Genomic DNA, 23396 nt, shown 5'->3' on the forward strand with positions numbered 1-23396 from the left:
GTCGTAAGGCCCTTCACTATACTTTTAATTTATCGTAATTTAATTTGATATTAAATACTGAAATTTCAAAATTTAAAATTTATGAAGATTAAAAATAACTAATTTTAAAAAAATATACGGGCCAAATTTAATCAAATTAAAGTATAATGACTAAATTCACGGTTTATATATGATATAAAAATTAATAACACAATTTAAGGTAAAAATACCATAGAGGCCCCTGAACTAGGAGTTAGATTGCATTTTGCTCTTTTTACTAAAAAAATAAGTAAAATAGTCTCTGTACTTTAGATCAAAAAGCAAATTGGTTGTTATTTTAAAAAATTCATCCATTTATATGGTTAAAAACTGATCTTTATACATTAACATGAGGTACACGTGGCACGCAACATGTCATTATTTAGTTATTCTATCAGTAATGCCACTTTTTAATAGGAAAATGAAAGAATTTTTTAACATAAAGAGATAAATTTTCTATTTTATTTATCATACAAGAATTAATTTATCTATTTTTTGAACAAAAAGAAACCGCAATACGAGTCCTAGAATCTCATTCCACTTTTACCCTTGATTTAGCCTAAAATCAAACATTGACATAAAAGAAGGTCGTAGACTATTTATGGTTTAAGTTTTCACAAAATTTTGCTAATATTAGTATTATTTTTTATAAAAAATTAATAAAATTCAGCTTTTAACTTTTAATATTAATAATCTATTTTTTGTTTAACAAGAAATGAATACATTTATTTTTTAACATTAATAGCAGAAATTCCACGTGGACTATGCTGATTGGTTTCGTCGATCGACTGCAATTACGTGAATTAAAAAAATGTTCGAATAAGGGAAATAATAGTATAGGATAAATATTGGTCTAATGTTGTTTCTAGTCCCCATACTCTTTACATATGTAGAATTTAATCTCTATTTTTAATCCGAGAATTTAATTATTATTTTTTAACAATAGAAGTTTATTTGAAATAAATGTGAAAAGAATTGTAAAGTATATATAAAAAATTGGTCACATAGAGAAAGTCATACCCGAACAAAAACTTTAACTCTTACGCTAATTCTCTGAAACAATATTGAAAATTTTTAAGACTCGATTTAGAATCGAAAACCTTACATTTATAAATCCAATATTTTTCTGTCTTATTTGACTTTTCACGCATGTGATTTTGTATACATAACTAGTTTTTAATAAAAAAAATATAATCAATACTATATATTAAACATTTAATTAAGTTGGTATTACGAGTCAATGTAATAACGAAAATACACTTATTTTACAAAGTAAATTGCATTATTTCGAGAGTATTCTTATCACTTTCTATATTTAATATAGAAAAATAAAAAAAAATATACACATATAATTGGATTTGAACTCTTACTTTTATTGTTAATTATATCAATTTTTAATAAATGTATTTTTCATCCACATCATATATGTGTAATAATCTAGTTTAATTTATTAGAATTCCAAATTGACTTCAATTGTAATATCAAAAGGGACTAAATTGATGAGATTAAAACTAGAAAGACCAAATTTTAAATATGAAAAGAAGAAAGACACTAGCATCACAATAAGACCTAAATAATTTTCTAAATTCCAAAACAAAAACAAAATTCGTAGATTGAATAAATAGCCATCGGTTTTTTTTGTCGATTTGTTGCTCTGATAAATTTGTTAAATTTATTTAGCTATAAAAAACTTATAATTTCTCCCGCAAAAAACGAAGAAGATCGAAGGCAAAAAAAGGTCTCTCATTGTCGGTTCTCTCGGGAAAAAAAATAAATTTGAACAAGTTTCTTTCAGGTCAATTCTAATCTCTTCTTCTTTTTTTTGATGTTTTTTTTTTCGCTTAAATTTCTCCAATTAATTGATAGAAAATTTTCGATTTGGAAGTTCTTTGATTTGATTCTTTGGTCGCGGGAGAAAATAATGTCGGAGGAAATTTAGATTTTTTTGTTTTATTTTGTTCGAATTAGTAAAGTTCAATACATTTGGATGCATAATTTAGATTTTTTTTTGATAATTAAGTTGATCTCAATGCTTATGTTATTGTTTCGCAACGAATTAAATCATTTGAAAAGAGTAAGGTTAATCGATTAGGAGGATTCAGTGTTTTATGTTTGATTCTAGATTTTGATTTTCAGGGAAATTTTGAATTTTTTGTTTTGTTTTGTTCGAATTAATACATTTGGATACAGAATTTAGATTTTTTTTTTATAAATTAAGTTGATCTCAATGCTTATATTGTTGTTTCGTAAAGAGTTAAATGGTTCGAAGGAGTAAGGTTAATCGATTAAGAGGATTTAGTGTTTTATGTTTGATTCTAGATTTTGATTTCCAGGGAAAATTTGAATTTTTGGTTTTGTTTTGTTCGAATTAGATGCTTGAATTAGTAAAGTTCAATACATTTGGATACAGAATTTAGATTTTTTTTATAAATTAAGTTGATCTCAATGCTTATATTATTGTTTCGTAACGAGTTAAATGGTCTGAAGGAGTAAGGTTAATCGATTAGGAGGATTTAGTGTTTTATGTTTGATATTACATTTTTATTTTCAGGGAAATTTTGAATTTTTTTTTGGTTGAAATAGATGTTTGAATTAGTAAGCTCTATGCATTTGGATTACAGAATGCGGAAAATTTTTGAGCTTTAATTAAAAAAAAAAGAACAGTTATCTAAGTGCTTATGTTATTGTTTCATAATGAATTAAATGGTTTGAAAGAGTAAGGTTAATTGATTAGGAGGATTTAGTCTTTTATGTTTGATTCTATATTTTGATTTTCAGGGAAAATTTGATATATATATACACATTTGGTTGAAATAGATGTTTGAATTAGTAAAGTTTCATACATTTGGATATAGAATACAGAAGAATTGTGAACGTTTTACATTAAAAAAAAAAAATTTCAGTTATCTAAGTGCTTATATTATTGTTTCATAATGAACTAAATGGTTTGAAAGAGTAAGGTTAATCGATGACGAGGATTTAGTCTTCTATGCTGATTCTAGATTTTGATTTTCAGTGAAAATTTGAAAATTTTTTGTTTTGATTTGGTAAATAGATGTTTGAATTCGTAAAGTTTTATACATTTGGATTACAGAATAGGGGAAATTTTTGAACGTTTACATTTTTTTGTTTTTAATAATTTTGGTTTATCTAAGTGCTTATATTATTGTTTCGTAACGAATTAAAAGGTTGGAAAGAGTAAGGTTTGATTCTGGATTTTGATTTTCCTCATTTGGTTGAATAGTGCAGCGTGGTAATTAGGTAGAGCGAAATGATGAGGCTGCAAACCTATGCTGGTCTCAGTTTAGTCGCGATGCTAGCTGTTATTTACCATGCATTCAACAGTAGAGGCCAGTTTTATCCTGCTATGGTGTATTTATCAACCTCTAAGATCAGCTTGGTGCTGCTTCTCAACATGGGGCTTGTATTTATGTGTATCTTATGGCAAATAACCAAAAAGATATTCCTTGGGTCTCTTCGTGAAGCTGAGGTTGAACGGTTGAATGAGCAGTCGTGGAGAGAGGTTATGGAGATCCTCTTTGCGATCACTATTTTCCGTCAGGACTTTTCAGTTACGTTTCTTGCTATGGTTACTGCTCTGTTGTTAATCAAGGCTTTGCACTGGTTGGCACAGAAAAGGGTTGAGTACATTGAGACGACCCCTTCTGTTCCTATGTTGTCTCACATTCGGATTGTTTCTTTTCTGGGTTTCCTTCTTCTTCTAGATTGTCTGTTTTTGTCAAGTTCTATCAAGTTTCTGATCCAAACACGGCAAGCTTCAGTTTCCCTATTCTTTGCGTTTGAGTAAGTTTTTTAACTTGGCACATTTTCTTTGTTTCTTGATTAATGATAACATGTATCATTGTTCTTTGTCTGTGTTAAAACATGTATTAACTACTACTTGTGAGTTTTCAAAGTTGCTAAAAATACGTTATCAGCTGCACAAGGGAGTGGTGGATCTGTATTTTCCAGTTTATCTATTTTCACTCTGACTAATGTTGAATTCCTTGGGTCTAGGTACATGATTCTGGCTACCACAATAGTGTCAACTTTTATAAAATATGTTTTCTATGTGAGTGACATGCTTATGGAAGGACAATGGGAGAAGAAGGCTGTCTATACCTTCTACTTGGAGCTCATTCGGGACTTGCTTCACTTGTCTATGTATTTATGCTTCTTTCTTGTGATTTTCATGTAAGTAAACTGTTTATTTTTACTTTCTGCATGATCACAAGTTATCTATTCTGCTTTTCTGTTGTGAAGTTTCTGAAATGTGAATGGCATGGTTCTAAAACTTGGTTTCTATTACATTTTGCTGTAATGACACAGAAATCAGCTTCTAATCCTAAAAAGAGTATAGTTTGGTTGTCATGAGAACTTAGTCTCATTTGGCTCTGTTGCCAACTTGTTAAAGGAAGGCTGTGCTGCTAGTTCTTTATAAGATAAGTTATAATAGAGAATGGATATAGTATGATAAGTTTAATGAACTTTTTCTTCACCAGCCTCGGTATCTTAATTTGCTTGTGTGTATGTATATCTATCCTACAGATTAATCAATGATATGGTTGTTAATTTTTAATTTGTTTATGCAGGAACTATGGTGTACCTCTGCACTTAATACGGGAGCTATATGAAACCTTTAGGAATTTCAAAATTCGTGTTGCTGATTACATGCGTTATAGGAAGATCGCTTCAAATATGAATGACAGATTCCCAGATGCAACCCCTGAAGAGCTAGCTGCGTGAGTCAAATATTTGATTGTGAACTCAGTTTTATATATTTTTAGCTATATTTTAATTTCAATTTGACTCGTTTTTAATTGCTTACTGATTGGATGAACAGAAACGATGCAACATGTATTATATGCCGCGAAGAGATGACCACAGCAAAGAAGTTGATATGTGGACATCTTTTTCACGTGCACTGTCTTCGATCATGGCTGGAGAGACAGCATACCTGCCCTACATGTAGAGCTCTCGTTGTACCACCTGAAAACGGAACAAGTTCATCTGGAGGGCAACATGGACCTTGGTCAGATGCTCAAGGACAAGGTAACCTCATTGTAACATAATCTACATCATCCCTTGAGGATTTTGATTTTCTTGATAAATTTGAACGGTTGTATGCCACCTGTTAGCAGACTTATTTTGTTTTTGAGATAATACAGTTCATGCATCTTTTGATGCCTTGTCGAACTGCATGTAAGCTAGTTAAGGCCTGTGCCTTTATAGGGTGCGGAAATGTGAAATGACCACAGGTTTTACTCGTGTTTCAAGGGGCTTGCCTTAGTATTGTGTATATTACTTGAAGGCTTTTTCACTCCAACCCCATCTAAAGATGTTGTCCATGTTTTGGTCTCAAGTTTTCGGGGATAACCTGTTCCTTATCCCAGTTATCTTATACCACTTTGAAGCTGTTAAGCTGATTCAGGTTGCAAAGAACTGGGATGTGGAAATTAAATAATTACTTGCTTTACTTCTAACTTCTCTAACTTTACATTTATCAAATTGACATTACTGTTTTAAAAACATCAGCTAATTGTTTGAAGTGGGAACAGGGTCTGGCACGAGCTCAGCTCGACAAGGTTCTGGTGGTGACATGGCTGCTGATAATTTGACCCAGCATCAGGCCAGGCTTCAGGCTGCTGCCACTGCAGCATCAATATATGAGAAATCCTACGTCTATCCATCTGCAAACACTCTAGTTTGGTAAGTAGTTTTATGTTGTAATACTTCATGTCAATGAAATTTGCAGTTTCCTCATTTTACTGGCTGTTTTTCCCTTGCGATTATTTTAACTGCCAATTGCAGTGCTCGAATTATCAATTATTGCATTTTGCATTGAAATGATAGCTTTCGAAAGCTGATAAGTTGTTCATTGCTTTAGAGGCTTCTCTAGATCATCAAGGTTTCTAATTGTGCTATTGATGTCGGTTCCTATACATGACCTGATCTGTGTCCAAATGCATTAGTTTTGCCAATCCCGACTGGTACAGCCATTTACATGTTACAATCTTGTGCATTTTAAATGCAGGTCTCCTGGATATGCTGTACTTCCCAAGGCTTATGGGCAACCAGATGACTCCACGAAGGGCGAATCTAGTGGGGAAATGACATCCACCGGAGAACAATTTGTCATTCCTGGTGGACAAGTCAACTTGTCCTTTCCACGGTTCCCACATTGTACTTTTGTTCCTTTCCAATTGCCTCGTGTTAATGGAAACATGGGAGAGGCATCGAGTAGTAATCTGCACATTCCAGATTCTCAGTTGGAAGCTCAGAAGAAGATCATTCAGCAGCAGATTGAGGTATCATTTATGTGTCATAAGGTTGCTATTGTTGCTTTCTCCATCTAATTATGCGTTTCAATTTTTTTCTTTTAAAAAGAAGAATCGTCTTCTATATCTTGTCCCCTACCGTGGGATACACGTACTTTTTCTTGCTCAAGACAACGACAACTGGTATATACCCCCCCTCCCCCACCACACACATACATAAAATTGTGGGATCTGCTGCATGGCATGAGATTACCAATGTCATATTCATGACCTTTTTGAGGACAGCCTCCTAATAGCATTAGCATTTAGAACTTCCATACATACGTACATGCATGCATACATACATACAAACATACATACATGGTAAAAGTACCATGGAGGCCCTTATAGTGAGAGTCAGATTGCACTTTGCCCCCTTTACTAAATACTGGGCAAATTAGTTATTATACGATAGATCAAAGAGCAAGCTGATCCTTCTACTAACAATTCCATCCATTTTTACAGCTAAAAACTGATCTCTGTATGTCAGCATAAGGTACATGTCCACGCTATGTATAACTGTCTGATTATTTTGTCAGTTGTGACAATTTTTAATAGTAGAAATGTATAACATTTTTAACATAAATGATCAGTTTGTTCACTGATCTAATGTATAGGGATTAATTTACCCATTTTTTGAGTATAGGGCAAAATTCAACCTGACTCCTAGTATAGGGACTTCTATAGTACTTTCCCATAGACGTATAATTCTGAGATTTGCTGCATGGCATGAGAAATTGTCAAATGATCTCACACATTTCCAAATTGCTTTATTTGCTACTCAACATTTTTCTTTGTTCTCAAAATTGAGTAGGTGCTACAAAATCAGCTCCAACTCCTGCAGATGCAGAAGCTGAAAACTGAAGAAAGTGCGGACGCTGGTCCCACAGCCTCGTCGGACAGAAAAGGGAAGACAATTTCTTCTTCTTCTTCAGGAGATTGAAGAAAGTACGTACCTTCTTGGCAACTGTAATATTTTTTGTTTTTGTTTTTACATTATATCGGAACACCGCATTACTAACATTCTTGCCACTAGGCGAAGATGTTTTAGGTCCTTACATGGGGAACTAGTGAATGAATGAGTAGGCATATAAGAAAGGGAAAAAAAAAAGGAGAGGGGGGGGGGCGGGGTTGAAGTTAGGCTAAAATTTGTGGCATTGCTTCATTGAGGGGGGAAATTGTTTTTAAGCAACGATATTACTTTTTGAAATTTAATTTTAATGAAAAAAATTCAATTATCAAAATGTTTAGTACTAAGGAAAAAAAATTATATGTTATAGGTATTAACTTTTCATTTTTACATGTTTCCTTTTTCCCTTTTTTTTTTCTTTATTATCTTTTTTCAAAAATGTTGTGAAGCTAATAATAAAATGAAAAAAAAGAAAGAAAAAGAAGAGTGGGGGAAATTGAAGAAGAAATATTTAAGCTAGAGGTGTTTGGGTTGGGCTTATGCATTTTATTAATGTTTATGTCATACATGATTTTCTAGCTTGGTTTGGCAGCCGGGCGCGTCTTAAATTTTTAAGTCCGTTAATATTTTTAAAATTTTTAAAATACAAATATTTTAACTCATATTTATTACTTATATATACATATATCTTTTACTAGCATTATATGCTTTTTTTATTAAATTTTTAAGTATAAACAACTTAATAATTTTTTTAATATTTACATTACATTTTATTATATTTAAATTTTTACGGATAATAATAAAAGGAAAAAATATAAAATTAAAAAATGGTTCAAGTTGAGTTCGAATTTTTTATATTAAAATTTAAATTTAAGTTTGACTCATAATTTAAATAGGATGGATAATTTAACCCTGCCTTAACTTTCTTTATATAATCAAACTCCTTTATGATTAACTTAAATTAATTTAAAAAAAAATTCAATTAGAAATTGATTAAAAAATCAATATATTACCATTAAAAACCCAATATATTATGAGTTAAATGTTATAGTTGTCTCTTTACTTTTTTTCCTCATATAACGTAGATATATATATATTCAAAATTATTCGTCTTAAAAGGAACTAAATTTACATATATTTCTTCATTGAAAATATGTTTTTCCACCCACTAGTTATAGTGTTTTTCCTCGACAGGATATATGTTTTCCATTTAGTTGTAGCGAAACTCGATTTTCCTTTAAAAATTTTAAATTGTAATTGAGTTATTTAAGTTATTTGAATTTTTTGAATCAATTTAAATAAATAATTTGAGTTCAAGTCTAGTTAAATTTTAGAATTCGAATAACTTGAATAATTAAAATAATAGATTAGTGTAAATATTCTTTTCTTCCTCGTTAATCTTGAAGATGAGTAAATTGACTTTTGTCTTAACAAAAATTTAAAAAAATTCTAAAATTTTTTTTATGAAAAAGTTAAAATTTTTAGAAAATTCTAAGAAATAATTTTGTAGACATAAATAAGTAAATTAACGATTTAAGTTTATTATACTAAAACATTTTTTCCTATTATTTTGTTTTGAAAGAGTTCTCCAATATATTTAGTTTCAAATTTTAGTTATATTGTAACAAGACTTGAATTTGGCAAGTTTTATTTAACTCTAACAATTTCACTCGGTTTAATTTCACTTTATTATAATTTCATTTCATTTGTATCGATTAAAAATTATTTCAAATTAAGTTAAAATGATAAAATGTCACTCATCAATTTAATTAACTCGAAATTTTCTCACTCGATGCTCACTCCTATTTTTACTCACTTATTCTAAAAAAGTGTGCAATTTTACTCACTCCAAGATGAAAAATATTTTTAAACATATTATAAATAATAAATTAATATCTATATCTATTTTATATTAATAATAATAACAATAAAAGCTTGGTGTCACGTTAATTCGATGCCTATCAATTAAATTTTTTTCAAAAGCACTGAAATTAAGGTTATTATTGTAATCTAATTTCAAAAAAGTAATTTTAAAATTCACCTATTTTTTTGAGAAAAAAATTATCCACTACAAATAACTTGTTTACTCAAAAGAAAAACCCACTATATTTAGTAAATATTTTTTAGAATAATTTGTTAACTATTTTAGTTTATAAATATTTTTAAAATATAATTTCTAGAAAAACCCACAACATTTAGTAAATAGAAATTTTGGGGAATCGAGAAATTTTTGTATATTAATTTTCTGATTGTAAAATAAAAATATTTATTAAAAGATTATTATTTTTTCTTTTTTTTTTGGGTCAAATGGTGAATTCTTTTCACCCACGTAAAGCACACTAATGCTGAATAAACCGACTTTAAGCCATCACTTATTCCACTATTTAATTCAAAAAACCCCCTCTTCAAATCAATAACCGATAGCAAATTTCCAAATTCTTTTGTTTTCCTTTTTCTTTTTTTACTATTATTTTAACGGCGATGACGATGAAGATGACAATCGCTTACGTTTACTGCTCTCACTGTCTCCACTATTCCAAAGCAGCCATTGAAGCTAACTTCTTGTAAGCACTCTCTCAAATTCTTGATTTTCATAATAAATCTTCTAAAATTTCAATATATTTTTTCATTCTTTTCTATGAATTTAATATTTGATTTTATATATGGTGATGAATGTGCGATCGATCGGAGCGTAGTTCTTGTTCGAGTTGTGGAAAATTGGTAAGCGAGGTCAATGTGAAGGGAAATCCAGATTCGGTTGTAAAGAAGAAATCCAAATTTCCAAGGTTTAAAAGAACCAAAAAGAACTCCATGAAAATTAAAGGTGAGTTGCTTCTTGGATCAGATGAGGAAAAAGATTGAAGAAGAAAAACAACTCAGTTCTTTAGGTTATTAATTTTTTGGAGAATATTGGTTTGTTTTTTTTAATAATAATATTATTTTTGTTCTTTAAGTTATTATTATTATTATTAATTTTAAAAAATTAATATAAAATTAAACTTTGGTTTTTAAAATTATTTATATTAAAATTTTAATCTATATTATTTTAGATAAAAATTATATCAAATATGATTTTAAAAAATAATAAAAGCAATTGGTTTTTAAAATTATTTATATTAAAATTTTAATCTATATTATTTTAGATAAAAATTATATCAAATATGATTTTAAAAAATAATAAAAGCAATTAACATTTTCTACAATCCACTTATCTTATTGAAAATTTTGTATTAATTAAAAATTTAATATCATTATCAAACAAATTTAAAAATCTAAACAATGATTTTTTTCTTTATAGAAAAAACCATAACGTTTGTAAAGCATGAATATTGATAAATTGTATAAATAGACATATTTTTCGATGTTTATAAAGAAATAAATATTAAAATTATACATAAATTTTGATTAAATATACGTTAAAATTTTAATTTAATTTCATCAGTAATTGATAATATTTTATGTATAAATATTAAAATTATATAATTATATTAAATATAATATATACATATGAACTGTAATTCAAGTTATATGTATAACTATAACAAATCAAAATTTATATATCAAATTATACATTAGACTAAAACTTAATTATAAATTTAATAATTATCCCATTTTTAATTTAAATCTAATTATAATATTAAAATCCAAGGCCATACATTCAAAAATAAACATTTTGTGTATATATACACACATATATCAGATATTATGTCTTCACCTTTGAGTCTATGCCGCGTTTACTATGCCAGACTCTATTCCGATCACCGTTCACCGGATTCTTCTAGGCAACGACCAACATCAATCAATTCATCCACTCTTACTATTCATCTCGATACAACAGAAACTATCTTGTTCTTATATTTTGCTTGAATGTTTATTTTGATACTGAGTGTTTTTCTAATTGATATTTGAATTTTTCCTTGTTTTATACCAATATTTAAGTTTCTTTTTGTCCCAAAACTTAATCAAGTAGAAATTAGTCTAATATCATACAATAGCTCGATCCAAATCCAATTTAAACCCGACCGAGCCTAATCCATTAGCACCTATGGTCAATTTTTCATTAATATTTTTTTCAATGGATAATTATGTAATTTTGATATTGTCCTAATTTCTCTCTTTTCGTCTTTTTGGGTGGCCCAAGTCTTTGATCTTCATTATTTCTATTTCAGCATTATAAACAGTAGTATTTTGGGAGCCATGGTCACATGTAGTGCCAAAATTTAAGGCCAACATTTTCATGAGTGACCACCATATCAGATTTCATCAAATTCCATGATCTAAGTAAATGGTACATGTGGCAACAAATAGTGTTACTGCAAATTGGCTTTGGATCTTTTCGTTTTCCAGTCCGTAAGTATGGGATCTCCGTAGAATTGAGGTACTATCAATTAGCTTAAGTGATAATAACTTTCTTTATTAATGATTTATATGTACTTGGTCATGTATCTAGTTAAATCATGAGTTAAATCATGTGCAAATTCTTTAGTTTATTATAATTTTATTTAATCCAATAAATTCCGACTCAATCAGAGTTGATAGGAATCGATTTTTTTATTACGAAATTGAGTTTAGGATAGGTCAAAAAGGATATTTTTTAATAGTAATCAATTCGGGTTAAGTTCAGATTTAGAGAAGAACCCACCCTGCCTTGGTTAATTACAAAATTCACCTTTTATATAATATATTAATATTGGATTCTCATTTCCATTATTTGTGGAGCTCACCTTTGTGTTGTTATCCCATGAAAGCCTTTTTCCTTTTTTTTTCATTTCCATAATTTCTTCGTGTTGCATAATTTCATTTTCGGTGTTACTTTTCCTTTTTTTTAAGTTGGGGTCAGGCCATATGTGTCATACATCGGATGGAGACAAGCAAAAGTCTGACCCATCTTGTCCTGTTGTCATCCTTAAAGCTTCATCTATTCAAACACTTAAAAAATACTCCCATTCTGTAAATCCGAATAAAAGGATGACTAAGTAATTTATATATTGATTTGGTTAAAAGAAATGGTAAACATTATCTACCTAACAACAACGAGACTATAAACATGCGAGGTAAAAGTGTTCATAAAAGAGGTTTAGATCGGGTCTATATATGATATTAATATTATATATAAATACTTAAGTTCAGCTTAATTCAAAATATGAACATTAAATTTGCTTAAATTTATTAATATTTATAAATAGTTAACTCAAATTTATTTATATGTACATTTTTTTTATTAAATCTAGACATATTCAACAAATTTTTTGAGAAAGAACTTAACATTCTTTTATATACTAATATTTACATTATAGTATATAAAAAAACACAACATATTATGAACTTAAAAATCGAGACAGACTTGGGTTTTGAATATTGGAGCCTAAGTTTGATTTATATTTTAAACTGTTCTAATTTTTTTCTAAATTTATTTTTCAGATATAATATTTTTATCTAAATCCTTTCAAACTTTTTTTTCTAAATTTATTTTTCAGATATAATATTTTTATCTAAATTCTTTCAAACTTCAAATCAGAGGTGAATGAAATCCAACAGGGATGTGCAATATAAACAGTGTTTTCATACATACAAAATGTGCACTACTGTTTGATTGCAAAGCTTACTAATAAAGCATGTCTGCTTAAAAAATAACATAAAATTAATCAAATCCCTTAATCCAAAGGAAATTGTCATTTGTTTATTTACTTATTTCATTTTATAATATATTTATTGACTGAATTTTTTTAATTAAACATTATTAAAACGTTTTTAATTTGTGAAAAAAATTCAAAGAGAATAAAGAAAAACTATTTTACAGTCCAATGCATCTTATTCTATAAGTTGTAATGGCATCTCTTTTGATATCATCATCACTATGGATAATATCTATGTGTGAGTTTTCAAAAATAAAAGAGAGTATATATGTGTGTGTGTGTGTGAGTCATCATAATTCTTTTGATTTTTGATGCTCTATATCTTGGACTTTTTTTTGTTCATCTTTTTGGATGACAATGAGTGAAGCTTGAGACAACTGGTGGAGAGAATATGTAACAGCAAAGCTCTATTGGCCACTCTATAAAAATGGCTTCCATTGTGTAGATCATTAATTAAAACTCAAAAGTCTTAGCTAAATATCTTGTTTCATCGGAGTGACTATGGATGGTGGGGGTGAAGAAGTTTTCACTGACGGAGAAGGTCAAATGTTGCCGTATTCCGCTCGTAAACGTGATGGTTGGGCTACTTTCCCCTTCATTGCTGGTCTTTCTCTCTCTCTCCCTTTTCCTCACTTTTTTTTTTAAATTTTGGTTACGTTGCTGACCTCTTTATTTTTTATTTTTTCAAAAATGTGTTTCTGATGTGCAATAAAATATGAGTTTTTGATTATTTTTAAGTAGGTATTAGACACTTACTCGAGTTCGGCTAATGTAAGAAATGTATAATGAATTCTCAAAATTATACTTACCTTATTTAAACTCTTTTTTTTACTCTAAAATACCCATGTTTGAAACTTGTTTTTGACACGTATTCAATCATAAGTTTTAATTGTTTGCAAAAAACTGCGTCATGAATTCTCCGAACTATGCTTACTTTACTTACACTCTTCATTTTCTCTAAAATATTTGTGCTCAATATTTGTTTTTGATATGCATGCAAACGTGGGTTTTTGGTTAGTTTTTAGACATGTATACTCGTATCACACATTTATTTGAGTTCAGCTAAAGTAAGAGATGTGTCATGAATTCTCCGAATTATGTTCAAACTCTTCATTTTCTCTAAAATACCCATGCTCGATATTTGTTTTTGACATGCATGCAAATATGGGTTTTTGATTGTTTTTAGACATGTATACTCATATCACACACTTACTCGAGTTTGGCTAAAGTAAGAAGTGTCATGAATTATACGGACTATGCTTAATTTACTTAAACTCTTCATTTTCTCTAAAATACCCATGCTTGATATTTGTTTTTGACTCATACACAAACACGAGTTTTGATTATCATTAGACATGTACACTTGTATCAAACACTTGAGTTTGGCTAAAGTAAGAAGTGTGTCATGAATTCTCCGAATCATGCTTATTTTACCCAAACCCTTCATTTTCTCTAAAATACTCATATTTGAAACTTGTTATTATCAGACACATTCAAACATGGGTTTTGATTGTTTTTAGACATCTACTTGTATCGAATACTTACCCTAGTTCGGCACCTAAAAATGTGTCATGAATTTTCGGACTAACAAGCAAATGAAAAAAAAAACAGGGGCACTAATAGGATCAAGCATAGCAGCATCAGGATGGGCAAACAACTTGATTGTGTACATGATTGAAAAATTCCATGTGAGAAGCATTGATGCAACCCAAACATTCAACATTGTAGCTGCTTCTACTAGTTTACTTCCTATGGTTGCTGCAATCCTTGCCGATTCTTTCCTCGGTTGCTTTTCCATCGTCTGGATCTCGTCTCTTATCTCGATCCTGGTAACCATTTACTTTTATTTTCATTATGAAACGACCTCGAATTATGTACCTAGGTTCTAAATTGATTATGTTGAAGGGAGGTTAATTCTTTATGGAGAAGTATTCAAAGTGTCGTCCGTCTGGAGCCAAAGGAACCCCCAACGGATTGGTATTGTCCTTGGGTAAAGCTGGGGTTTTGTCTCTCGACTTTGTTAAGAGCCTAAGTGTCAAAGGAGGCAGGATTCAAAAGGTGGGAGCACCTTGTTGGATCACGCACTTGGTAGGATTTGAACCCTTGCTCCTTATAGAGCATCTAAGGGTCTAATCCGACAAGGTGTTCCTGCTCTATAAACCCTATCTTCGACTCTCGAACTCTTGACAAAGTGTCGTCCATTTGGTTAATGGAATCTTAACAGCTCAATATTGTCTCTAGGTTGAGCCAGAGTTTTATCTCCTGACTTCGTTAAGTGCCTGAGTGCCGAAAATGAGGTTCACAAAGCGGAAGCACCTTGTTGGATTAGGCCCTTAGATGCCATATACGGAGCATGAGTTCAAACCCTATCAAGCACTTGATTCAACAAGGTGCTCCTGCTATGTGAACCTTGCCTCTAGTACTCGCGCTCTTGACAAAGTCGGGAGACAAAATTCCAACTTGACCCGGTGATTATACCAACTCGTTAAGCGGTTCATTGGTCTCAGACGAACGACACTTCAAAGACTTCTTCAAAAGCAGTTAGTTTCCCCTCAACAAGTCCGAAACTTCAAAACGTTTTAATTGAACCTTTAAAGTATCAGCAATGTATGAATCACCATCAACCTAATCATTAATTCAAACATATTTAAAACATATGAATCAAATTGTAAACATATATGCACATGGACAACTTGAATCTGACATTTTTGAAAAGACAATGCTTAATAAAATTTAGAAGTACTATTTCTTTTCTTTAATTCGTTGAATCCAAGCTGCCCATATAATATTTACAATTTGATCTTATATTTTAAAGCCGAGACTAATTTGAGTACTCAATTAAAATGTTTTTAACATGGACCATAGTTAATATATTCGAATCTTGAAAAAAAAGCATTTGAGTATTGCTAAATTTCTTCTATCCTGGAATATTGGATGAAAAAGGAGTTAGCTAATGTTTGAGTAACTTTATTATTGTTCTTTACTGTTGGCATATTAGAGCTTTATCAATGTTGCCATTAAGAATGTCATGTTTGATGCCTATCCTAATATATTTCTTAATTATTCGGTTTATTCGATTCGATTTTTTTAACACTCGCTAAAAGTTTAAGAATATACCTAAATAGTTAATACCTTTTTTTTTTGAATCATACAATTTCTTCCGGAATAAGTTGTGTGAGCACAATCATTCCGATTCTTCATTTTTATTGAAAGTACTTATATTTAATATCTGTATACGATACATATTTATATATGAACATAAACCCTCCGAGTATTTAAAATTCTTGAAATAAAACTTTATAAAATACAAATCCTTCAAATATTAAAAAAAATGTGAATGTAATTCTTGTTTTAGTCCCTCTATTATGCTAAAATTTGAAATTTTATTTTATTTCTTTAATTTGATATAACTTGATCCCTCTACTACCCTAAAAAAGTGATGACTGAGAAATTTCTTTTAAAACTACCTTAAGTATTTGGTTTTCATATAAATTTATTATTTGCTAATCATGATTAGACTTGTCCATAATACGGGCTGAGTCACAACCCAGCTCAAAAAAATTCAAGCCTAGGACTGTTTTCGGCATGGCCCGCCAAAAAAACCCATTTCATTTTTAAAAGATATTAAAATATGTTTTTATATTAATTTTTCAGATATTTTCATAATTAAATTTAAATTTAAAAATATTTTTTTATTATTTAAATTTTATTCAGATTGGGCTAGTCATAAAAACCTTGTTTAATCCTGGCCCATGAACAAGCGGTTGACTGAATTTTTACATAGCCCTAACTATGTAATCGTAGTGACAAAAAATGATAAATTAATCCAATTAAGTGAATTCTATTAAATTTTGCGGTTAAACCAGGTAGTTGAAAATTAATATTCAATAATTTATATCTAACAAAGTAGCAAAAATCAACTATTTAAGTTTTATGTGTTAACAGAGAATTGAACTAAATTTTCGACTTCCATAATATACACAGATCAAATTATGATAAATTAATGGTAGTTAACTAGAACAACGTGTATTTATTTATGGATACGAGAATTGATTTACCACCGCATTTGTAGGGTATTATCCTCAGCTTTAACGGCTATGCTTGATCCCTTATGGCCTCAACCATGTCAACACGGATCAACATCGTGCCCGACACCATCAAAAGTTCAATTCTGTATACTTTACTCAGGCATAGCATTAGCTGCGGTAGGTGTGGCGGGCACACGTTTCACCATCGCAGCTATCGGAGCCAACCAATTCGACAATTCGAAGGATCAAAGGGTGTTCTTCAATTGGTTCACCATCAGTTTGTACACATCAATGGTGTTAGGTGCCACGGTGATTGTGTACATTGAGGAAAATGTGAGTTGGGTGTTCGGGTATTGGTTGTGTGTTGCGGTGAATGTCATCGGGTTAGTCGTTTTTTTATCAGGGAAACGTTATTATCGACACATAAAGCCTCAGGGAAGCCCATTTTTGAGCCTTGCACATGTTGTTGTTGCCACAATTGTTAAGAGAAAAGTGCCTCTTTCATCTAGAGCTGAAGATTATTACCATAAAGAAGATGGTCCTAAGGAGAAACCGGTTTCATTGCCTTCCAAAAGCTTCAGGTATTTGATCTATTTATTTCAAAATTTGATATTCTCGTGACTAGACTTGTTTAAGGATCATATTATTTATTATAGATTAAATGCTAATTCAGTTGGTACAGTTGTTGTTATAGCAACTTGGAAGTCATATGTTAGAAACCAAATCACCGGTCAGACCAGTTAGACTAGAAACCAGCCGGGGTATCAATCTAGATAGAGGCATTGAACAAATTGACCCATGAATTTGGTACTTATCAATTGAACCGAAATTTTAATATTTTATTATTATTAAATTTTTAATGATTTATAGATAGGTCGGCAAATCGGTGGCTTGACCGGTTTGACCACTAGCCGAGTTCTGAAAAGCTTGGTGAAACACATAATATCCTCCACTTTAAGGGTTTTGGAGAATTTTATGGGTAGTTTATGAATTATCTCAAAAGGAAAATCAAGTTATTCAAAGTCTGAAAGATCAACTCGATATTGGACAAAAATAATATGCTCGAAAAATAAGTTTGGACAAAAACTCGTCTAAAATATGAGGTGGGTTAAGACTCAAATACGCAAGGCTCGAACCTAGGCTATTTTTCAATTTTTTTAATGTTAGTTTACTTTTCTTTTTTGAACATTAATATGTTTTTTTTTTCATATGTTATGTATTTTATATTATATTAAAATTAAATATATATAATATTATAATGTAAATAAAACTCCCCAAGGGCAAAGCTATTTGCTCGAATGTTTGTCGAAGGTTGAGACAAAAATATTATGTCTGAAATTTTAATTTGGACAACAAAATAAACGTGTTTAAGATATATATTAAACTCTATCACCAATATTCGAAACCCATTTTGGACAATATTATATAAGTTGTTTACATGTAAATATTAAATAAAAAATATAATTTGAAAAATACATGAGCTGACTAAGGCTTCGTTTGGATGGGCGATTGACTGCGGTGCGGTGCGTTTAACTTACTTTTTGTCTCACGCTACAGTATCGCTACAGTATCTAATCTCACCGCCACCGTTATTTTTACACTAACCGCAGCTAAACGCACCGCCCATCCAAACTCACCCTAAAATAGGTATTTTAGTCTTTTACAATTAAAATTCATAATTCGTGTTTGGTCGACTTATGGTGTAAATACCATACATTGACTCGATCTATCGACATATTTACTCGTACTTTTATAATTTAGTCCTTTTTACGATATTAATGACATTAACCAATCAAGAAAATGCAGGTTTCTAAACCATGCTGCTGCAATGGAAGCCGAGGAGGACAGCAAGGTAAATTCATGGAGACTATGCTCCGTACAACAAGTTGAGGATTTTAAAAACCTGTTGCGAATTTTCCCATTACTGTCGAGTGGCGTATTAATGTGCACGACACTGCCGGTTATAAGCACCTTAACAATCCTCCAAACTCTAACGGTCAATCGCCATCTCGGACCAGATATGAAAGTCCCAGCAGGGTCAATGATAGTGTTCATATTAACCTCAACAGCTATCAACCTCACATTGATTGATTGGTTCCTTTTTCCGCTATGGAAGAAGATAACCTTAAGATCACCGATGCCCCTTCACCGGATTGGACTCGGTCACTTATTTAACATGACAGGTATGGCTGTTGCTTCCTTGGTGGAATCAAGAAGGCTAAAACTGGCTCAAACCCATAGTGTTTTGGACCATCCAGGGTCCGTTGTCCCTATGTTTGTCCTATGGTTAGTGCCCCAACTAGTCTTAGTTGGACTCGGTGAAGCATTTCATTATCCGGGACAAGTCACGTTGTATTACCAAGAATTTCCGCAGCCGTTGAGAAGCACCACGGCAGCAATGATTTCAGTTGTCGTTGGATTCGCCTACTATCTAAGCACCACCGTGATTGATTTGGTTCGAAGGGTCACAACGTGGTTGCCAGACGATATAAACAACGGGAGACTCGGGAATGTGTATTCGATGTTTGCAATGATGCAGATGTTGAACTTCTTTTATTTCCTGTTTTGTGCAAAGTGTTATAAGTATCATAGTGTGGAGAGAGGAAATAAAAACAGTGATGATGAGAGTTCTAAAAGCTGATGTTTAAACCCTGAACTTGGTTTTCGGTGGAATTCAAGAAGCATTTCGAATTTTCTAGGGAAACAAACAGTGAAAGGAGGGAATGATGATTTGTGGAAGAAAATTCAATTAGAAAATGGTGTAATGATAACCATATCCAAATATACAGAAAGCATATTGTTTACAAAGTTAGTCGAACTTGAATGTGAGTGTCGTACTGACATTTATTATCTCTACAACTACGCACAACCTAGAATATGGACAAGACTGAAGAAAAATGAATGTACACCCTTAGATATATGTGCAACACACTCACCCGAGTCTGAATAACATAGTGATATATAATATAACTAACGAAGTAACGGGATATTTTAACACGGTATATCTAAGAAACACTGAAACATTCACTTGTTTCCAAGTTGGGGAACTTACTTTTGGTTTTCTTCGTGCTCCATGCCAACCAATAACCGAGATGATCTGCCAAACACCAAGACTTCATGAATAAATCTTGATAGAAAGATGATCCTTGTATGACAATGTCACGAATCCAATCAATGCGCTCAGTTTCAACTTTTGTGAAGCCTCGTATGACTGAAAATTCTCATCTGACAGTGGAGAATTGTTTGTAGATCGTGCACTATCAAGATGGAAGAAATAATATTTGGAATACCTGTAAGTATTCATTCTGTATGCAAACACTAGTTTCCGAGCTGACTCTGTTCTGGGAGTGAAAAATTGTTCACCGCTGTTAGCTCCCTTACAAGAGATCATCCAAGAGTTTTGATACTATCGGAACTTTTTACAATAAATAAAACCGGAAGAACTTGAAATTTCCATACTTTCAAACTTACAAGACATTAGCTGATCTAGCAATCTCCGAAGTTCTCACCAGGATACTCTTCCGAAAATGTGATGTCATTTGCGAGCCCTGAAATATAATCTTCATCCCCATCTTCTTCATCACTTTCGAGATCAGATCTACTATACCTTCTTTCAACATATCCAAACATCTGCCGCCTCTGTAGGCGGACAACATGCATTATAACATCGGGGGCAAGTGTTGCCGGGGACTGGTCTTCTCTATTCTGTCTATTAGATTCCGTAATCTGTTCGTAGAGAATATAAGTACAAGTAAATACACATTCATAAATCTTCTTAGGATAAACTACACTAGTAGTCACCCAACTATTAGTAAATTTCTTTTTTCATCACCCAACTATGAAAAGTTACAAAATGGTCACTCAACTATTCAATTTTTTTTTTTGGTTACCTAACTATCTTGGATTTTTAGGTGTTCCCATTTTTACAGTAGCCAACTAGTGACCAAAAAAGACAAAATTGAATAGTTGGATAACAATTTTGTAACTTTTCATAGTTGAGTGACTAAAAAACAAATTCACTAATAGTTGGATGACTACTAGTGTAGTTTACCCATCATCTTATTAACACTACTGGATGCGAGATGATACCTTCTTCAAGTTTTTAGGAAGTGCAGGAGCATCACCAGCCATAGGAGCCCAAAGCTTTACATCTTTATCAAATCCACATGTAGCTAAAAATGGCATGCACAGATGAGGCTCAAGATGATTTACTATACGCCGATCACCTACCATTACTCGAACAAGCTTAGCATCCTTCTTCCTCCAAATAAATATATGCCCACAATCAGAACCACTCATCACATATTCATCTTTGGGGCCAAAAAAACTCACTCCTTTGACGGTTCGTGAGTTTCTATGACCCGCATAAACTTGCGGCTCCTCATTGCTCAGCTGAGTTTCAGACTCAAGAGATAGCGGAGAAGGTCCGAGCCCCATGTTCTTTTGGAATAAATAAATCAGCTCATCGTTGTAAGAAATAAGAAGTTCACTTGCTTTAGAATAAGCTAATCCTGTAATATGAACATGGTTAGAGTGAAGCAGATGGCGAGGGCAAAATAAGTTCACGGGTTCATCCGAAACATTAGATCCATCCGACCGATATCTTCTGATATCATAGACGCGTGCATATTCATCGGAACCTCCAATAGCAAAGTAATTCAGATTCCTTGGATCAATTATAATGGCATTTAACCTTATGTTTAAAGGCGGACTATTAGTTTCTTTGAATGAGAAGCAATGGAAAAGCTTCGAAGCCGAACCACATCGCAGATCATACTGCAACACACAAAAGAGTAAAGAATAAACAAAACCAAAAAATGATTGAAGCTAAATTAAAGTTGCACTTTCCATTAAATTAACTAACATGTTGAACTAAGCCGTCTTCACCACAACTAAAGAATATGTGTGGACTTCCTGGCTCGACAGCAAGGCTGTGTACACGACCTTGGTGCTTTCCCAACCTTCTTGTCTTAACTTGACCATTCTCCAAAATCTCTCCAAGCCTCACCTGATATAAAAAGAAAACCCTTTAGAAGGTCAGAAGTAAGAAATTATGTCTCATTAGTAGATTCTTTAGTTATGTTTCAAGAAATTTCTTTGAATGAGCAAAAATAACCTATTAGTAGCATCTATATTGCTTCGACTCTTCATTTTTTTTTTGAGGTACACATGTTCATCCTGTTAGATACATTTTTGTGTAATGGTTATGGGGATATGATACTTAAAGTCCCTCCAAATACACTAAGAACTTAAAAAAATTAGAGCATCATGCTAATAACGAGGAGATATTAGTTTATCCTCTTTAGGGGCCATGAGCAGCACACCCTCAAGTGGCGCCATCCTAGCACACATGACCTCTATATCCTAAACAACATGGGTTCAAGTCTCCCAATCGCTATGCTCCTTAACTATCATGGTTCCAACAAAACCTTGAAGGCACACCACTCAATCAAATCCAAAGAGAAGAATACATTCGGGCCATCAGCACAAAGCTCTAACAATACCAATATCAAACACATTCCCCAATAATTTATGATTCATCTCTGACCGCTCCTAAAGCACTTTTCTGGCTTCGTCCCTAGGACACTCGTATCCAAATCCGACTAACATAGACAAGCATCAAAGCAAAGGATAAACAAAAAGCATAGAACATTCATTTACCTGACCATCAGCAGAAGAAGTGATTATTCTCTTATCATCAGTTAAAGGCATAATTCTAGCTTGAAATATATTGTCTAAGTGACCAGAAGCATAACAAAGTGTTTTGGTTTTAGTTGCCCAATTCCATAACATAACATGCTTATCATCAGAACCTGAAACCAAGATATCACCATTAAAGTTGAATTCCACAGTGTTTACACATCCTTCATGGCCATTTAGTTTCCCATAAAGATCGATTTTTTCTACTATAACCTGTACCCAAAAAAACACACGGAAAAAATAATTAAAAATTAAAACCATATCAAATGCAGAATAGAAATTAACTGAATCTTAAATACCCAGATTTTCTAAGAACAAGAATTGAACATTAGATAGATGACTTATTGTTGATAATTTCATTTGATGGTGTGATCAAAGTGGGGGACTAAAAGAAAGAGCAAAGAATAAAAGTATAGAACCTGTGAAGAAGAGAAATGGCGAGAAAAAGTTTGTGGGGAAGAAATTCTCATTTCACGGTTGATGATTTCTGGGAAAAAACCATGTTTGATTCTCTTGAAATTTGTCGTCTCCATTGTTTCAATTTTTCGGAACGGAATTTTCTTTTTTACAGTTCAGTTCTTGTTCTTTGCTTGGTGACTTATGCTTTGTGCATAGGGTGTAAGTAACACGTGTTTTTCGCAAGCTATTCGAGGTAAAATTACAATGAGACCCCTGTATTAAAAATTAGATTACATTTTATCCCTTTTACTTTAAAAAATATCAAATTAATCACTATTTATTAAATCAAGGAGCAAATTAATCCTGTCTGTTAAAATTTCATAAGCTT

At 31.6% G+C, this 23396-nt stretch overlaps 4 protein-coding genes across 10 annotated transcripts; 3 read left to right on the plus strand and 1 right to left on the minus strand.

The window, feature by feature from the left end:
* The first annotated feature begins 1641 nt into the window (after positions 1-1641).
* LOC107944386 (ERAD-associated E3 ubiquitin-protein ligase HRD1B) lies at positions 1642-7579 on the plus strand. Of its 4 annotated transcripts, none has more exons than XM_041099357.1 (8): positions 1642-1813; positions 3268-3822; positions 4036-4212; positions 4611-4760; positions 4862-5070; positions 5577-5727; positions 6053-6326; positions 7150-7579. In XM_041099357.1, exons 2-8 carry the CDS (start codon positions 3290-3292, stop codon positions 7276-7278), a joined length of 1623 nt encoding a protein of 540 aa, XP_040955291.1. In that variant the 5' UTR covers positions 1642-1813; positions 3268-3289; the 3' UTR covers positions 7279-7579. The 4 variants fall into 4 exon arrangements, with proteins under 4 accessions (XP_040955291.1, XP_040955288.1, XP_040955289.1 ...); XM_041099354.1 differs by having other exon boundaries at positions 1657-1813; positions 6053-6347; XM_041099355.1 differs by having other exon boundaries at positions 1658-1813; positions 3263-3822; positions 6053-6347.
* Positions 7580-9546: 1967 nt separating this feature from the next.
* On the plus strand, positions 9547-12444 carry LOC121220125 (uncharacterized). 2 transcript variants are annotated; one of them, XM_041099358.1, is made up of 3 exons: positions 9547-9809; positions 9942-10069; positions 10992-11170. In XM_041099358.1, exons 1-3 carry the CDS (start codon positions 9727-9729, stop codon positions 11123-11125), a joined length of 345 nt encoding a protein of 114 aa, XP_040955292.1. In that variant the 5' UTR covers positions 9547-9726; the 3' UTR covers positions 11126-11170. The 2 variants fall into 2 exon arrangements, 1 of the variants encoding a protein (XP_040955292.1); XR_005917349.1 differs by lacking the exon at positions 10992-11170 and adding an exon at positions 11415-12444 and having other exon boundaries at positions 9558-9809.
* A 332-nt stretch (positions 12445-12776) lies between these two features.
* On the plus strand, positions 12777-19631 carry LOC121220126 (protein NRT1/ PTR FAMILY 2.6). Of its 2 annotated transcripts, none has more exons than XM_041099360.1 (4): positions 12777-13485; positions 14493-14710; positions 16954-17490; positions 18716-19631. In XM_041099360.1, exons 3-4 carry the CDS (start codon positions 16979-16981, stop codon positions 19548-19550), a joined length of 1347 nt encoding a protein of 448 aa, XP_040955294.1. In that variant the 5' UTR covers positions 12777-13485; positions 14493-14710; positions 16954-16978; the 3' UTR covers positions 19551-19631. The 2 variants fall into 2 exon arrangements, with proteins under 2 accessions (XP_040955294.1, XP_040955295.1); XM_041099361.1 differs by having other exon boundaries at positions 12777-13458.
* Positions 18287-23214, minus strand: LOC107949058 (DDB1- and CUL4-associated factor 8). Of its 2 annotated transcripts, XR_005917350.1 has the most exons (7): positions 23029-23214; positions 22571-22822; positions 21774-21917; positions 20999-21685; positions 20381-20635; positions 19962-20250; positions 18287-19469 (listed from the first exon to the last, which is right to left on the minus strand). XR_005917350.1 is itself a non-coding variant. In XM_041099359.1 (6 exons), exons 1-5 carry the CDS (start codon positions 23140-23142, stop codon positions 20396-20398), a joined length of 1437 nt encoding a protein of 478 aa, XP_040955293.1. In that variant the 5' UTR covers positions 23143-23214; the 3' UTR covers positions 19672-20250; positions 20381-20395. The 2 variants fall into 2 exon arrangements, 1 of the variants encoding a protein (XP_040955293.1); XM_041099359.1 differs by lacking the exon at positions 18287-19469 and having other exon boundaries at positions 19672-20250.
* Positions 23215-23396: the final 182 nt, after the last annotated feature.

This window comes from Gossypium hirsutum, chromosome D08, assembly GCF_007990345.1.
Source record: "Gossypium hirsutum isolate 1008001.06 chromosome D08, Gossypium_hirsutum_v2.1, whole genome shotgun sequence".
In the NCBI taxonomy this organism is placed as follows: Eukaryota; Viridiplantae; Streptophyta; class Magnoliopsida; order Malvales; family Malvaceae; genus Gossypium; species Gossypium hirsutum.

What these genes read in the sequence shown, in the direction of transcription:
- LOC107944386 (XM_041099354.1), top strand. Translation starts at nt 3,290, where the DNA reads ATGATGAGGCTGCAAACCTATGCTGGTCTCAGTTTAGTCGCGATGCTA. An exon ending in TCTGCAAACACTCTAGTTTG is followed by an intron (nt 5,728 to 6,052) that starts GTAAGTAGTTTT and finishes TTTTAAATGCAG; the next exon opens with GTCTCCTGGATATGCTGTAC. An exon ending in TATCATTTATGTGTCATAAG is followed by an intron (nt 6,348 to 7,149) that starts GTTGCTATTGTT and finishes AAAATTGAGTAG; the next exon opens with GTGCTACAAAATCAGCTCCA.
- LOC121220125 (XM_041099358.1), top strand. Translation starts at nt 9,727, where the DNA reads ATGACGATGAAGATGACAATCGCTTACGTTTACTGCTCTCACTGTCTC. An exon ending in GCCATTGAAGCTAACTTCTT is followed by an intron (nt 9,810 to 9,941) that starts GTAAGCACTCTC and finishes ATCGGAGCGTAG; the next exon opens with TTCTTGTTCGAGTTGTGGAA. An exon ending in GAACTCCATGAAAATTAAAG is followed by an intron (nt 10,070 to 10,991) that starts GTGAGTTGCTTC and finishes TTACTATGCCAG; the next exon opens with ACTCTATTCCGATCACCGTT.
- LOC121220126 (XM_041099360.1), top strand. Translation starts at nt 16,979, where the DNA reads ATGCTTGATCCCTTATGGCCTCAACCATGTCAACACGGATCAACATCG. An exon ending in TTGCCTTCCAAAAGCTTCAG is followed by an intron (nt 17,491 to 18,715) that starts GTATTTGATCTA and finishes AAGAAAATGCAG; the next exon opens with GTTTCTAAACCATGCTGCTG.
- LOC107949058 (XM_041099359.1), bottom strand. Translation starts at nt 23,142, where the DNA reads ATGGAGACGACAAATTTCAAGAGAATCAAACATGGTTTTTTCCCAGAA. An exon ending in AAGACGGCTTAGTTCAACAT is followed by an intron (nt 21,686 to 21,773) that starts GTTAGTTAATTT and finishes TGTGTGTTGCAG; the next exon opens with TATGATCTGCGATGTGGTTC. An exon ending in TTCCTAAAAACTTGAAGAAG is followed by an intron (nt 20,636 to 20,998) that starts GTATCATCTCGC and finishes CTCTACGAACAG; the next exon opens with ATTACGGAATCTAATAGACA.